The sequence below is a fragment of the Brachycentrus maculatus genome, unplaced genomic scaffold (assembly GCF_059751285.1).
Source record: "Brachycentrus maculatus isolate JH-2025_06_01 unplaced genomic scaffold, ASM5975128v1 h1tg001516l, whole genome shotgun sequence".
NCBI classification, from domain to species: Eukaryota; Metazoa; Arthropoda; class Insecta; order Trichoptera; family Brachycentridae; genus Brachycentrus; species Brachycentrus maculatus.
In genome coordinates, this window is record NW_028282150.1 from 3731 (window position 1) to 20156 (window position 16426).

General features: G+C 36.9%; 1 protein-coding gene across 1 annotated transcript; it reads left to right on the forward strand.

Annotated features, from left to right (window-relative positions):
* Positions 1–9952, forward strand: LOC148298899 (general transcription and DNA repair factor IIH helicase subunit XPD-like). The gene is made up of 2 exons (XM_088276551.1): positions 1–336; positions 9875–9952. Exons 1-2 carry the CDS (start codon positions 1–3, stop codon positions 9950–9952), a joined length of 414 nt encoding a protein of 137 aa, XP_088132677.1.
* The last annotated feature ends 6474 nt before the right edge of the window (positions 9953–16426 follow it).

Sequence of the window (16426 nt, forward strand, 5' to 3'; positions counted from 1 at the left end):
ATGATTGGCTTCCCTGTTCAAAACTCATTAGACCCTGTCCTCTTGGAAAGGATTAAGTATATGATTCAGAAGAAGCAGATCAAAGATAAAAATGAGTTCTTCGAGTTTGACACCATGAGACAATGCTCTCAGTGTTTGGGGCGTGTGATGAGAAGGAAAACAGACTATGGACTCATGATTTTGGCAGATGCCCGTTTCAAGAAGAGCAGCCGATACGAAAAACTACCAAAATGGATTAAAAAATGCCTGTCAGACCAGCACATCGATATGACATTCGAGATGGTCTTCGCTGAAACCACCAAATTCTTCAGGGAGATGGGGAAGAAGTTTTATCTGGTAACTATTCTATGAGTATAGAGTTCTAATCAATATAAGACAATCAACAATTTTCGGTAATTGAACAATCTGCCGAATTGAAGAGTCTGCCTTACCGAACAGTCAACAACATGACAAATTGAAACAATTCCTTGATCTTTTATTTATGGGCCTGGGTATTGAATATAACTGGGTATTGAATATAACTGGGTATTGAATATAATTAATATGGTCGTTATGTTATAATTTAAACAACAAAAATGAACATTATCTCAAATATGTAATAAATCGCAGATCTGATCATTCGGCCGACGAGGTATCTATACAAGCCGATTGATTTGGGGCCCAAAGTCATCCACCCGACCTCAAAATCTAAATCATTGGAGCCCATCTACCACACTGACTATGAATTAATGAATAAGAGATAACAGATCCTCAAAGGATCGCTGTATACGACGTAGAAGTAACTCACCCACATTAAGAAGGTGATTATCTACTTGCATTGTAACTCCGGCTGTCGCATTTAAGGTACATCACATTATATCGAAGGATTATCATATATGAATTTAGTCATTGAGAACGGGTTTTCTTACTTTTTGTTTGATTTTGCAGGCTCGGGAATGTCTGAAGGCCAATACATCTCACTAGGTACTTATGCTTATGTTCAAGGATATAACGAGGCTGATGATATTAAATCGGTTATTAAGTTCCTCTGCAAAAAAATAGGCCGAGGGATTAAAATCGGCTTATGGGGCAGATCTATGGGTGCAGTGGCAGCAATCAGATTCCTCATAGAATCTGTCGAGAACCCCAATTCGTCCAGCAACCTCATAAACTGTGCAATTTTCGATAGTCCTTTCTATTCTCTCAAGGAGCTATTCATTGCAATAGGCCGCGAAAAGACGAGTTTCCCCAAGCTCGTCCTCGACGTCGCGATGAAGTATTTAAAACCAATAGTGTTGAATAAAGCAAAGTTCGATATCGACAACGTTAATTTAAAGGGCATAGATAAGATATACAATTGCCCAGGCATATTCATCGTTTCTAAAAATGACTATTTGATTCCATTTGAGCAAATGGATATGATTTTCAAAGAGTATGGAAGCTGCAAGGAAATGTTTTTTGTCGAGGAGTCGCATAACGAGCAGAGGAATATGTCAGTAGTGTAGGATGCTTTCAAGATTATGAAAAAGTACTTTGAGTAGGAAGAGTCTGAGTAGAAATGCAGCCAACCGAAATACGGATTAGAAATTGAAGATTCCAAATGTGAAATTACCGAAATTCGATAAAACATAGAAAACAGTGAGTCTCGCCATAAGCGATACCGGTTTCAGATGCCATCTAAAGATGCGAGCCGCAAAAAGCTTGAACTGACAATTAAATCTTATTCCCAACGAGCCTTGATTCAGAACAAAATATCCGAGCCAGATACACCCAAGAAATGTATAAAATAAATATACTTCCCCAAAGCAAACCTTGAAAGGCTTGAAAAGAGGCAAATTTCTTGCCTATTTAAAAAAAAGTAAAGCGCCAACGCTCAGATCAAATTCACGAAAGATCACGATGCGAGACACACGAGGAGGGAACGTGATTCTAAGGGCTCATTCGATGAATTTTCAGAAGAAGAAGCATCAGTAAATAGTTCAATAAACTTCAAGAACAGTTATAACACTATTGTTAATAAAAAGACGCAAATCACCATCCGCAAATTCTTCAAATAAGACGAGAAAGCTCATAGCAAGATGAATAGTGGCACTTTCACAAGCATAAACAACGAACACAGCGAAAGCAGCTCAAACCATATAAATTTAATCAGGTTACATTCGAATTTAAGTCGAAAAATGGATCTGCCTCCCTTCCAGAATAAGGCAGAGTCTCAATATGCGAGCGAACATTAAATAAAATAATAAAAAGTGCTCGGCACTATACCGATTAACATTTTTAACACCCCCAAAAAGCATATTCAATCCTAAAAGAATCTGCATCTCCGCAATGAGAACCGCTTGAAGATTAAAATGAATAATCCGCTAAAAAACTGTGACAACAATAATTTGGTTCATGAGAGAAAAACAATGCAGCACATTGCGAGCAAAAAGCCTCCACTTCTATAAAACTATCGGATGGTTGAACTGAGAAACAGTTTTGAAGGTCGGTACAAAAGCTAATTGGTTCATAAAAAATGAAAGACAAAAGAGATTGGGTCCTTTTATTTGATAATAAAGTCATCGTTCATTAATGATATTTGTCAATATTTACATTATATAGATTTTAAAATTGGATTCACATCAATTGGCAAGAACTTTAATCTTTCTTTTTAACAATGGGCGGCTTTGTCTTTGATGTTAAAACCATCCTCATAGCCTCATCGAATACATTTTTGAGGCCAACTTGGGTCAGGGCACTACATTCCATATACTTGCTCTGGAACTCTTCCTCGATGATCCTTTGCGCAGTTTATTTCATGATGGGTGCTTCCTCGGGGTCTTTCTTCTGCATGGCATACTCATCTCTCAAATCTATTTTATTCCCAACAAATATCTTGGGAGTGTTTCCAATGATGTTCTGCAATTATGGGTACCACTAAATTAGCTGAACAATACTTTCTTCATGGCATTGGTGAACGAGGATGGCTCGACCACCGAGAAGACAATCAGAAACACATCGCATTTAGTATAAGCAAGCGGCCTCAAACGATTGTATTCTTCCTGGCCTGATGTGTCCCTAAATCACACTCTGCTTACCACAGGTTGAGGTTGACTGTTTTGTTATTATCTACCTTCATAGTCACAGTGCAGTTGTCGAAGATTGTTGAAACGTACTCAGTCGGAAACGAATCTTTGGTAGAACTGAATGATAAAAATCGAACCTGATCAGCAAGCATGTCTTACCGACACTTTTATCTCCCACGACCACCAGTTTTATCGGAATTGGATCTAACATAGATTTATAATTAATTTAGTATACGCAAGTGTTGTATCATTCGATAATTAGATGCAACCATCAAATATACTATCATTATTTAATATTGTATGAGCTCATATTAAAAGGTTTCCTCATTTATTTCACACCTGATTTAAAGGATGATAGAATATTATGATTTATATTGGAATTCTGGCAACAAGTGAAGGATCTTCGGCAGCCGAATTGAGATTATGACAATATTACTCATCGAATATCAATAGTATATATATATATATATATATATATCACTTTGATAGGTATTCAATTCAGTGTATACTTATATGTCTACGTATATACTTATATATGTAGACGTATATATACGAATAATTGAATAGAATAGTTTATATTCGTGATAGAATTGGAAACATGTACCACACAGCCTAAAAAAACATGGCAACGACAATCGAACATTTTATGCCTTCTCTCTAAGAAATCAACTTTTAGCTCACAAATACGGCAATCCCCTAATGCGGTATCTAATCATTGACTTATTCGATATCGCTTGAGAAAATCTCGCATACATTCATCTAAGATCAGCAATAAATTAAAAGCTTTGTAATAAAGCCGGTTTCAATCGAGATTTAATAAAGAACATGCGGGCTCACCATCGAAAGATCTGATAAAAAAGTGAAGATCAGATCAAGGTGTGTCACTTCTCGATAAAAAAATAAATACCATGAGTCTATTGAGAGGCTTGACAGAGAGAAAAATGTCTACAGTGCCACAAAAAGGAATATAGCAGATCTTCCCACAGCTTCCACATTCTTTCATAGTTCTCTCAACAAAACTGACTCAGTGCCAAATGATAAAAGAATCAAGCCAAATTTGATTTATCAGCAACCCCTCCCAGCTCAAAATAGGCTCAAAACACGCCAGTCGTTAATCATCATGAAATAAACTGATTAAAATAAGTATTTTCCTTACCTTGAGAAATTCCCAAAAAAGAAAACTATCCACATGCAACTAAATAACAAACTCGCATTAGTGGCCAATCCCACCCTAAATACAAATGCAATTAGTAGATATGGTTCGATAAAATCTCAAGCTGCACGAGACAGCACAGCGCAAAGCCGAAAGACCTCAATGAAAGCAAAGATACTCTCAAAGATCAAGTGAGCTAGATTTAATGTTCTCATGCAATTACCCATGCTCATCATATACTGTTGTTATTACTTTAATTACCATTTTATAGAAATATCTAATTGAATTAACATACTTACACAGGGTCGGCCTCAAGCTGCATTCTCATTTTGTTTATTTTAAGCATATGTCTGTTTAGGATATTCAAATTCATTATATTACTGTCTGCATTTATCATCTGAATTCCTATGTTTATATATATATATCAAACTTTCTAATCTTTATATCAAATTATCTCCAAATTATTAGTAAATAAACTGCAATATCAAATAAAATAAAATCAGTTCGAGATTAATATCAATCATGCCTTTATAGTCATATTTATAATATAAGACATTTATTCGCACGATGCTTCGGTTCTTAACTCAGATCAATCCAACCCGATACTCCAAAAGGATTGTTAATTTACGAAATGCCCAAATAACTTTAGAGTAAGCCCCAAAGGATCCTTACTTACAAGAACAAATCAAAAGCACATTAGCCATTAATAATGCTGATAAGGGTGACAAAATTCCCAGCGATTGGTAACAGTTAGAATTCGATAAACTTTGCGAACTATCCGCAGACACTTTAAAACAGCTTTCGCTTGAAATAAATAAAACCAAGTTCACAACAAATTAGTAAGATTATCGCAATCCTATAAATGTAAATTAAAGTGCAAGTTCATTAGTGGGCTATTGGCTGGAAACATACCAGCAAATATATGAAAATACGAAATAAGTTAGCGATGATTTGGTTAACTAAATATAGAGCACTGGAGAATTGAGTACAATGTTCCATAATAGTGTATTGGATGACCCTCAATTGTTCGAGACTGTCCATAAATTTGTTAAGAATATTCGGCATGAATTGAAACTTGAGGCGATTGCGGAGCCTACGTTTGTTAAATACTTACTGGGTCTGAGGAGAGACCTATTAATGAAGGGAGTTGATCTACACGCTGAGAACACAGATCAGCAGACATAAGATATTAAATTCATCCGAATTTTGAACATATCCCATGAATTCTGGGTGGATGTAAAGACCAATCGTGCCAAAAATGGAACTGAAGAAGATTTCATCATATAGAAAAGGCTAATTGACAATCCAAATCAGACTATTACTCTCAACAAATAATTCCAGAAGATCCCTGTCACTTATATAGTTAGGAAAAGGAAGAGAAAGGATGTAGACATGAACTTTACGCACAAGTATGACATTCTTATTGAAGTCAATCGAATGAGACATGTTATCAAAATCGAACAAAGAGGATTTGACAATAAGCACAAACAGACGCAGAACAACTCGAGTCCTCAGAGCAGTCCATACATAGTCATTGATTATGATTACATCGTGAAAGGAAACCCATCAGTTCAGCCTATCTTTCAATTTTGATTATATAGTGCTCTTATTATTGTGAATAGTGAGATATTAGTAGTTTTATTGAATAGTTTATGGAATAGTGATGATGGGAAATAGTGATGATATGGAGTCGGTAGAAAAGTATTCAATCGACAGATAAATTCATATTGAAAATTTGAATTTTGAGATATATAGTTAAAATTTAAATTAGCAAATATTTCCATGAGCCACCACAACAATAATGCCTCGAAAACCTAGGCGGAGGATTAATTTTATTCCACCCTGCGAAGATACACGGTGCGGATTAAACAATAAAAAGACATATCCCTGCAATACTTAAACACAATCAATGAGCTCACTGATCAGCTTGTCCTTCGAGATCAGGAAATTGAAAGATTGAATAGAGTGAATAGGGAGCTGGTCGAGAAACTTTCCTTGTATACTTCAGTAATTGAGCGATCACAATCCCATAAAAATACCATGCGAATATCCCGGCTCATCGATAAACATAAAATGACGGAGTCTATCATCGAAACGCAGCAGGAGTACATCAATGAGCCAATACGGCTTTTCGAGCAGTTCTTCATAATCGATTTATCAGAGAAAAGCAAGCCCATAATAAAATACAAATACTTGCATCATACAAACTTGAATCTGGATGAAATCATGGGCAGTTTAATCTTGAATACGGAGGGCCAGCACTGGTAGGTGTAGAAATACATTAGCAACAAAGCGAAAGAGCCATTTTTCACTGTACAACTGTCGAACTCCCTGTACACAACCCAAAGATAGCTTCGATAAAACCGGAAGTAGCTGGAGTGTGTGTCGCCGATGAACCCCTCTCTCTATTACTATGCCAACTTCCTTGTAAAGAAGTAAGTGGTGAGCATTAACAACGTATTATACCTTATGCCCTTTGCATATTGCATCATCTCCCTTTACCCCTTTTCTTTGTACTTTGGGGAAATTCTCGACATTGCCTCGAAGACCATCAAACCCCATGAGGAAATCGATAGAAAATCCTTAAATGACTCTTTACAAAATTTAGAGCAATGCCCAATTTAGTTTGGCTCGGAGGCCAGCTATCACTTCCTCGGCAAGAAACTCAAACTGCAGCTCCCGTAATTCGAGTACATGGATGCATTCTGCACTGAATATGCTATAGATATCAAGCACCACTACACAGTGTAACTCATTATAGATGTGCTGCTCTTGCTTTTTCTGGAAATTCCTATCGCCATAGTCTGCAACAACGAGTCATGCTTGAACAAGTTCATGTTCTACATCAGTTTTATCATCAAACCCCTCAAGTACCCGTATCCGATTGTGTTCAACCTGACATAGAATCTCACAACCCTCCTGGAATCACCTTTCCCCACTTTTATCGGGGTGAACAATAAGAAGCTAGTCGAGCCTTTCTTTAACGATCGAGCAGTCTTTGATCTGGATAAGAAGGTAGCATGCAGTTGGCCATTGGTTGAATATCTTGACGAGTCGAGATAATTTTTATTGAAGGTCTCATCCCAATCAAGAGGGCATTCAAATATATCTTCCATGATACATTATATCGTCAGGGGCAATTAATATCAGGAATTGAAGACCTACTGGAGAGATTTTAGTCAAACACAGATCTATCAGAATTTTATCAACAATGTCTGATCATTTATATTAATAAATTGTACTCACTCATTTCAACTGTATTATTGTACTGTTATTGTTGTTGTTGTTGGATAAAATTGTTGTATTAGCTGTTGTATTAACTGTATTAATTGTATTAATTGTGGGTTAATTATGGGTTAATTATGGGTTAATTATGGATTAATTATTGGTAAGCGAAACTGCACTTATAATTTACATGGCCTATAAAAATGAATCGCTTGTCTTTGTCTACTTTCAGACATAATAATTATTTTCTTTGAGATTTCCGATAATAAACTGATAGCCTATTAGAGTTGCCATGGCCTCAAAGCAAACAAGCATTTCTGCAGACTATGAGCTCGTCCCTATCTTCAAACTTCGATGTGTGCGAAAGAGATCTCTTTGCTGCACTTCGTTCGAGAGCACAGAAATATTATCAATAAATCCCATTATGTTTTTCATAATGAGCTAATTCTGCTAAGCCTTATGATTGAAAAACTGAAAAGCTTGCAATGCTGTAATTCGGCTTTCCAGTTCTTCGAGCCGAATAAATACTTTCAGTAATGGCTTTGAGTCTTGAATGCTGATGCTCATCAGTTTGGGCAGCAGAACAATTTTGATCATCCGTTGTAAGATCTTCATGTTCTATGTGTTATTGAATTTATGAATGCAAATGGATCCCACACTTTCCATGTCTCCTATTTTACGCGTAATTTCGTATGCTCGTGACAGGATTTCGAATGTTTCGATTTCATCTGCCTCGCTACCTCCATTTGCATCGAAGACCTTCAAAGCCTCCAAAGCCTCGCCCACACAGTCACTTATTTTGCCAAAGTTCAAATGCAAAATGGCCAACTTCAATAAAATGACACCATATTCCGGGATTTAAATTTGCTTATGTAGTTCCAAAATGCTCTTGGTCCTCAAATACTACTTCAGAGCATCTTATTTCATGCCTAACTTAAAAAATATATTGCCCAACTGGTAGTGCTTATCGGCGACAGGCAAAGAGTTGGCACCAAGCAGCTTAATGATGTTGATGAGGGAGGATTTCGCAAATTTAATCGACTCTTCGTTGGATCCAATAGATGCGTTGTACAATGAAAAGAAGTCATAAAACTAGGTGATGGCAGGATTGAACTATCCAGCCCAAAATGAATTCTATTCAAATTTCAGTTCGAATATCCTATTTGCTAGTTCTTAATTCTGACGTTTGATTGACCACTTTATGGCAAGTAGTGATATCTTTGTTGTGGAATAGGAGTGTGGCTCTTCCTCTAAAGAGTCGTACAGCCCCAAGTGCTCGAAATCGTCATGTTCTCCCAAAGGCACAAAATTGCATAAATACATCAGAATCTATTTTTTAAGGTGCTCGCAAAATGGGGGAATATCAGAGTTTTTCAAATCTAAAAGCCTGATGAGTTATTCATAGTTTTAAGGGGTTGGCGAATTGCTGAGGATTGCCATAACTCTTTCCAACTAATCTGAAATGCTTTCCAGATTATACCTGCGTGTTTTCATTTGAAATTGTAGAAATAAGGTCCTGGGGATACAGTCTTCACTCACAAAAAGTGTGTTGTCCCTTAGAAATTGCTTGTCACGAAAATCACAAGCAATGGCATTGGATTTCATAATGGCTCCCAGTAAGTACCCAGGCAGAGCATCTTCCTTCGAAATTACTAAATTGTGTCTCTTTTTTATTTGAGCCACGATCACCTTCCAAATATCTTCCGATCGAGTAGAATAAGAAAACAACTCACTAATCATGACGTGTGCGCAATCCAAAATGATACTGTCGACAATCTCCATGCTCATCGACTAAAACTAGCCAGCAGGGAAATTCGCAAAAGCATTATTAAGCTCGCTACGAAGGATCTCAGAGAAGATCTGGTTGATCAGTTCGGACACTATTACCTTCTTTATGTATACGAAATTGGTCTGTTAGTACATTCTTCCAAGATAGCCCAAACTAACCCCATTCTTATGTAACTCATAGACCAAATCCTCATGCGATATAATCCAGCTTTCCAGAGATTAAATCTGCGAAATTATTTCAGGTAGTTTCTAATTCCCGATTTTATTGTGGAGTAAGTCGATTGACCTTTTGTCATCGATCATCGAGTCGTTTTAGAGGAGCAACTCACTCCGAAAGTAGCAATACATGTGCTTATTGTAGTGGATGCGGGGGAGCAGATCTTCGAGATTATCGAAGAGGAAATACTTTTATTGGGGATGACTGTAGAGATTTAGCGACTGAAAGATAAATCTCATTTTTATTGCTTCCTCGAGTGTTTCAAGCTGGTCTGTATATTTTTCAGGGCTGACTTTGTCAAATGTGTCCGGCATGGCTGCTTTGCACAGTATCAGTATCCCTTTGTACTCATAGTAGCAGCAAAGAGGAACTTTAAAAATGCTTTTGTTACCAGTTGTGAGCAGCAAGTAGTTGTAATTGTAGAACTATCTCTTTGTTTCTTCGTAGGATTCCTGCTTGAAGAGCAAAGGCATCTTCTCTATATTCTTAGCGTCTTCGACGATGCTGATGCCCTCTGTGAAGTAGTGCATCGTATAGAAGATGCCATTAATGAAGTATGTGAAATGAGGAGTCTTGTGCTTGACAGGAACGTACTTTCGATCGCTTTTCAGGACAGGCAGCTCATCCACAATTGACTTCGATTTCTGTTGTGTTTCGAGTATGAATTTTTCGTATTATTCGATCGGGTTGTTTGATGTACACCAGAGCTCATTCCATTTCTTTTCAGATTTGTAGCCCTGTGAAGTCGCTATGCGCTATTGATTTTGTTTTAGTTTCGGCTTAATATATTCCGATAGCTACTTTGTTGGGCCATTGCTTCGGGAAGAATATTTGTTAATGTCAGGCTCTTAGCTTGTAGCTGAGTTATGATTCCCCTGAAACTCCGGTGTGATAATTCTTGAAGGTATTTTTTATTAAGGAAGTGGCATTGAGTTTTGTTTCTTTGTAGGGTTAGCAGGAATGGGATAATTTTAGTAACGCTAAAAGACATTGGTGGGCTTCTTGTTTGCCTGTGATGGGTTAACGTGAGAAATTTGAGGCATTTAATAGCTTTCAGATGGTAAGCTAGAGTTATAAGAGGGTTATTGCTGGTTGACTGTTGGGAAGGGCTGGTTGACTGTTGGGAGGGTCTGGTTGACTGCTGGGAGGGGCTGGTTGACTGTTGGGAGGGGAAAGGTTTGACCAGGCTGGCTTATCATTGGCTGTGAAGAATCTGCCGGTATGTTATTTTTATTGGGATCATTGATTACACCAAGATGAGCTGTGTTTGAACCCATCAGACTGGATGAATTGGCGGGTTGCTTGCTATTATCAACATAATAGTGTTCGACTTTCGGTACATTATTATCGCGCTTTTCTGGCTTTTCATGACCAACTAAAATTATTGATTGTTGGAACTCTTGATTTTTCGGCTCTTCATTGTCAATTTTGAGATTCTTCTGTGAAAGCTCATTGTTCAATATAAACTTAGGATACTGCTCTTTACGGAGATGTTTTATCTATTCCGCAACGTCTCCATATTTATTAACATTCGCAATTTCAGCATTATTCCCTTGATAAGGAATTGGCACCGGCGTCGGCGTCATCGTGGACACCGGCATCGGCACCATCGTAGGCCCCGGCAACGAAGCATTATTCTTCTGCAGTACATGCTAACTTTTCGGGACCAATTATTTTTCCCCTGCCTTTTCAGGAACTTTATCAAGTTTGAGACTATTCTTTACCATTTAATCCACAGCCGCTATCCATTCAAACATCATATTCTGTGCAGCAAAAGCATATGTCCACACAAACTTATCTTTCTAATCACGCCATGTCATCTATGCTGTTGTGGATTTACCTTTCATTGGCACAATCTTAAAATCTTGGACCTTTTCAATGAAAACTTTTTGTTTCCCTTCTGGAACATCTTCAGGGGTAATGAATGGAATTCCTGGAGGCGGTTTGCTATAATACCTGATTGATTTTTATTTGGCGTGCATTAGGAAGAATCTTTCATTGCTCGATAAACCAGTTTTAGAATCTTTATTTGCAATGCAGTACACAATAACAGAGCCATCAGAAAGCTGACATTTTTGTATTGCTTTTTTTAGTTAGGTTTTGACTGTCTAAGTTAGTTCCTTTTTCATAAATACAGTTATAGTATGATGCACTATCACAATATCTCACTATATCTGCAACAAATGAGTTTATTATTTATTGTATTGGGAAATGACTGAAATGACTCAAGAAAATATAAAATAGAACTTCACTATATTGAAGCAATTAACTTTAAAAAATATGCTTGTTTAGTTATTCAGCTCGTCAATTGTTAGGCGAACCGGCTTAAAATAGTATTTTAATATTAGTATTGTGAAGCCTACGCCGCATAATAATTATAATTAGCAGTCCAATGGGGAATACACCCGTCCAAGACAAATATATCGAGCTCTTCATTACAGTTGACAAAGAGTACTACTTTGCAGGCGAAAGCCTCACGGGAACCATCTTCGTGAGTGCAACTAAACTTCGTCAATATTCAGTTCTCAACTTGAATTTCTATGGCCAATAATGCAATCACATTCAAAAGCAATCCCTCAAATTCTAAATATGCAATGTAGTGTCACAAATCCACGATTTCGGAGGAGAAATCGAGCCGAAACAATATGCTTTCCCTTTTGTGTTGGATCTGTCAAAAGATCTTCCGGGGACATTGTGCCTCAACCAGGATAAAATGCAAGGCGAAATCAGTTATGAGATTAGGGCTATATTTTATCATGCCAAAATGACCAATAATATCGTCAAGAAGATTCCAGTTCACATCCTTGAGCCTTCTCGACTTCCCCTCGAAAAAGTAACCTTGAATAAGTATAACAAGCATGTTCGAAATTTCATGTGCTTCAAAAAAGATCTCGGAGAAACTACAGTTGGCTTAACTACTGAGGGAAGTCATATCATCGGTGAAGAAGCATTTAACGTGGAAGGTTTTGTTGATAATAGTAAGTGTTTAAAGTCTGTTGATGAAGTGACGGTCACTTTCAAAGAAATGTGCGCGGGAGTGAAGCCAAACAATGAACTCAAAGTCAAAGTAAAGTATTAGCTCATTCTTTACAAGCATCAGAGCGAAATAGTGCCGGGAGGGCATCATTCATTTAGGTTCTCTGCGATGATCCCTGCGAACAACCATAGCTATACATCCATAGGCTTCACGATGGCCCAATGTTTCTTCTTAGAAATCAAACTGAAATTTAAGCACGCAAGCAAACCGATCACAGAATCTCTGCCCTTGATATATTTCAGCAAGAACCCAAAATTCTCGCCAATTCCGTTGCAAAAATTCCCTGACTTATGGAATCCAGAATAATTTCCAGTTGTGCGCTGCCATAAAATGCCTCGCCTTTTGTATACTCCTTCGAATTCACTTCCGTATTTGAATCGAGAAAATGAATCTTCTCGGAAAAAGATGAAAAAGTCGAGCATGAGCAATAGCAAACTATAGTCTGCGCGTATGGAATAAGAAACACCTGAAATACCGGCATACCAGCCATACTTTCAATCAGGGGCATGATCCTTTTGTATCCTTATCTTTATATGAGGTTTATTATTTACCAGCACAGTAACTTATTATGAGGAACTTAGAAGCATTATATCCGATAAAACATCTGAAAGTGCGAATATAATTCTTGAATATGAGTGAATTCATGCTCTGTACTGAGAATTCTGAAATGAGGATAGATTTAAATTGGGTCCATTGGATATTCATAATTGATTATTTATATTATATGATATTGATAATAGTATTTAATTCCCATATTCTCAGAATTATTGTCGATACTTTATATTTTTCTTATATTTTCCTTATATTTTGATTTATACTTTTCTTTATACTATACTTTATATCAGAATTCAATGATAAACAAACAATCGGATCGTCGTCCTTATATTCTGAAAATGATTTTGATTGGAGATTCTGATGTTGGAAAGACAATGTTGATTGCTCGCGAGGTTCTAAACTAATTCGATCAAAAAAATCGCATGACAATTTGGGTTGATTTTTTAACCAAACTATACGACTTTGAGAACATAAGGTTGAGTATCAAATTCTGGGATACGGCAGGCCAATAAAGATTTAAATCTCTCAACAAACCATTCTATAAAAGTAAGCACTTTCAAATACTCAGATGCCAAAGTGGTTCTGCTCTGCTTTGATTTAAGTGAAAGGACATCTTTCGAGAATCTGCCGAACTGGCTGAAAGAAATTGAAGATTCAGGAGTTTCTCCATAAAACATGACAATAGCAATGATTGGATGTAAAAGTGATAATGGAATCGTTGTCCCTATAAGCTAGATAATGCAATTTGCATAATCTCAAGGGTTCAGATATTATTAAACATCAGCGAAACTTAATTATGGAGTCAATGAGGCCTTTAAGGCTATTCTGAGGGAGTCTGGCAGTAAGCAAATGGCTTTAATGCAAAGTAACCGTAAATACATAATCGATCGAGATAATTTTACGACATTATAGCCGGAGGCCCCTCCGAGACATAATTGTTTTTGATTCTTTAAATGGCTTTAATTATAATTGAGTAAATCATTATTTGATTACGCTATCCTTCAAAATTATAGAATCTTTTAAGCTGAAACTTAGTGTAATAAAAAATAGATTTATTCCTTCGATTTGAATTATCGATCAATCAATTGTTTGATTCTACCATTTTTTCCATTTCTTAACTGTTTGCATACTTCTCAAGGATTTCAATCGTTTCAGCACTGACCTTCAATCTTTTGGCTAATTATAAACTCGATATCTTTTAGTTCTAATATCTTCTGATGGGATTATCATTTTCGACAACATACTTCTTAGCCTTATACAGTTCGAAGCTAACTTGCTGTATATTCTCATAGTGAGCTTCTTAGTCTTAAATTCCTTATGTTGCTTTAAGTTATTGTAATTGAGTTTCGAGTTCATTCAATCTCTTTTTATTTTACTGCCTTTTCTTTATTTTTTCAGACTCTGACCAATCTTCGGGGAAAATAATGGTAGAAACAGAGAATCCGCACTCCGTCGCAATTTTAGCACCTTTTTCTAATAGCAGCTTCACTAACTCTGGACAATCGTTCATAATAGCCCGATGCAGGACTGTTTCATATTCATTAATAACAACCTATCCCTCACCCTAAACACTTTACTATTCCCAATAGCTATATCTGCGGCTGCTGTTGACATCAGCTCCGAAACCAATCACAGCTGTAATCAATCGTATTCCATCCTATAAAAATTGGAATTTTTGTAGTTTCTTCTACTCGTCTTCAACTTGTTTGATCTATTCTTCATTTCCTTCTTCTTCCTCTCCTTCTCCTTCTTCATTTGATTGCCTTTCTTCAGGAGCACTTTAGAACTTTTAATTCTTTAGAAAGCATTGATCAAATTGTTTTCTCATAAACAAGTCTCTTTTATGTCTGTATTAAGAGATATCGATATCCTTTTCAGAGGGGGTGGAAAGCTATTAAATTCGGCTATTCATACCATTGCTGTCCATTATTCTGATTAAGAGGCATGTTTGTGTGCTATTAGATCTCCAATTTTTGGATCTTCCATGGCGCTCACTTTGATTAATATTGATGCCAGCTTTCACAAACAATTCTAATAGCTTTATTTTAGATTCAACATTTTTCATTTTATTAATTGCAGAAACTACTCCTAAAAATGTAGGATAACGCTCACTATGGTTCCAGCCTCCCCTCACTGCTGAGAAATTCGGATCTGCATTATTCTAAAGCAAGAAAGCAACAGTCTACACAAAATTAGCCTAATCGACATAGTTCGAATGCACAGCTGAATAAAGAGCAGTATGAGTGTTCCCAGAGTACCAACCGTTTGCGTCAGTATGTCTGACATAATTAGGATTTGCTCCCTGCCGTAGCAGTTCTTTGATTTCGCCCAAGTTATGTAGCTTAGCAGCATCAATTAATTTTTCATTGATTTATTTTTATTCTGCCGGAGTTTCTAATTTCTTCACTTTGATGCCAGAATCCTTTTTCATAATTACTCAATGTCAAATAAATAAAATATAATTTACTCTTGCAGGATTGAAATTTATACTCGAATTCATAAGATAAGATCATGAGAATATGTTTGTTGAACATCTTATGAATGGTGATCAAATGTCAATTATGCTTACGGAATCATCTCCGCCTAGGACAACGAAAAATTGCAGTTTCTTCAGGTCTTCAGGGTAATCGCTAATGCTCACGATTCTCTTCAAATCTGATCCCTTCTTCTCGAAAACCACTTATTTCTTCAACAAATCTAGCGATATCACGATCTCGGCACCAACCTCATCAAATATGAATGCGCCGTCAGAAACAAGAGAATTGTCGCTTTCATCGTCCTGCTCATAGTAATTATAGCCTGTGCATGAGGCGATGTAATGATGGTCCTTTATGGGCAGGTCTGAATTATATAAAGCTTACTGTAGTAGAAAGCAAGCTATTTATCTTTTTATATGTCTCCTACTCCTAAAACTATTAATCCTTCCCCGATTTATTCTAGTTTGAACGCGACTCTTTTCTGTGTTTCCTCTTCGCCTCCTTTCAAGTATATGATTCCAACGGCTAAAGCATCTTTCGGAAGCGTTGCTTTCTTCTTATCGTTATCAAGACTGATTTATGTTCTAGATTTAAGCAGGAGTACGATTTGTTTTATGGCGAAAACGTAAATGTAGCGGGTGTACTGTGAGCCGCTTTATTCTGTTCCACCACAGATTTGCATAAGATTGAGTCATTAAATGATTTTTTGATTAGCTTGACTTGCTCATCAAGAGCTGCGCGAACTTGCGCAGGAATCTTGGAGTAGTCTTCCACAAGCTTTTTAGCTTTGTCACTGATGCTCATTTTGTTGTTCTAGAAACGAATGAGCTCCGAGTATTTCTGGAATTACTCCTGCATGGTGAATGCATTTTGAGACTTCTTGCCCAAAGCGTCGATGAAGTTAGGCAGTTTGGTGGATATGCTGGACTA

Coding starts and splice junctions, on each gene's coding strand:
- LOC148298899 (XM_088276551.1), top strand. CDS start 1: ATGATTGGCTTCCCTGTTCAAAACTCATTAGACCCTGTCCTCTTGGAA. Junction 337..9,874: donor TGGGGAAGAAGTTTTATCTG/GTAACTATTCTA, acceptor GTTTCTTCGTAG/GATTCCTGCTTGAAGAGCAA.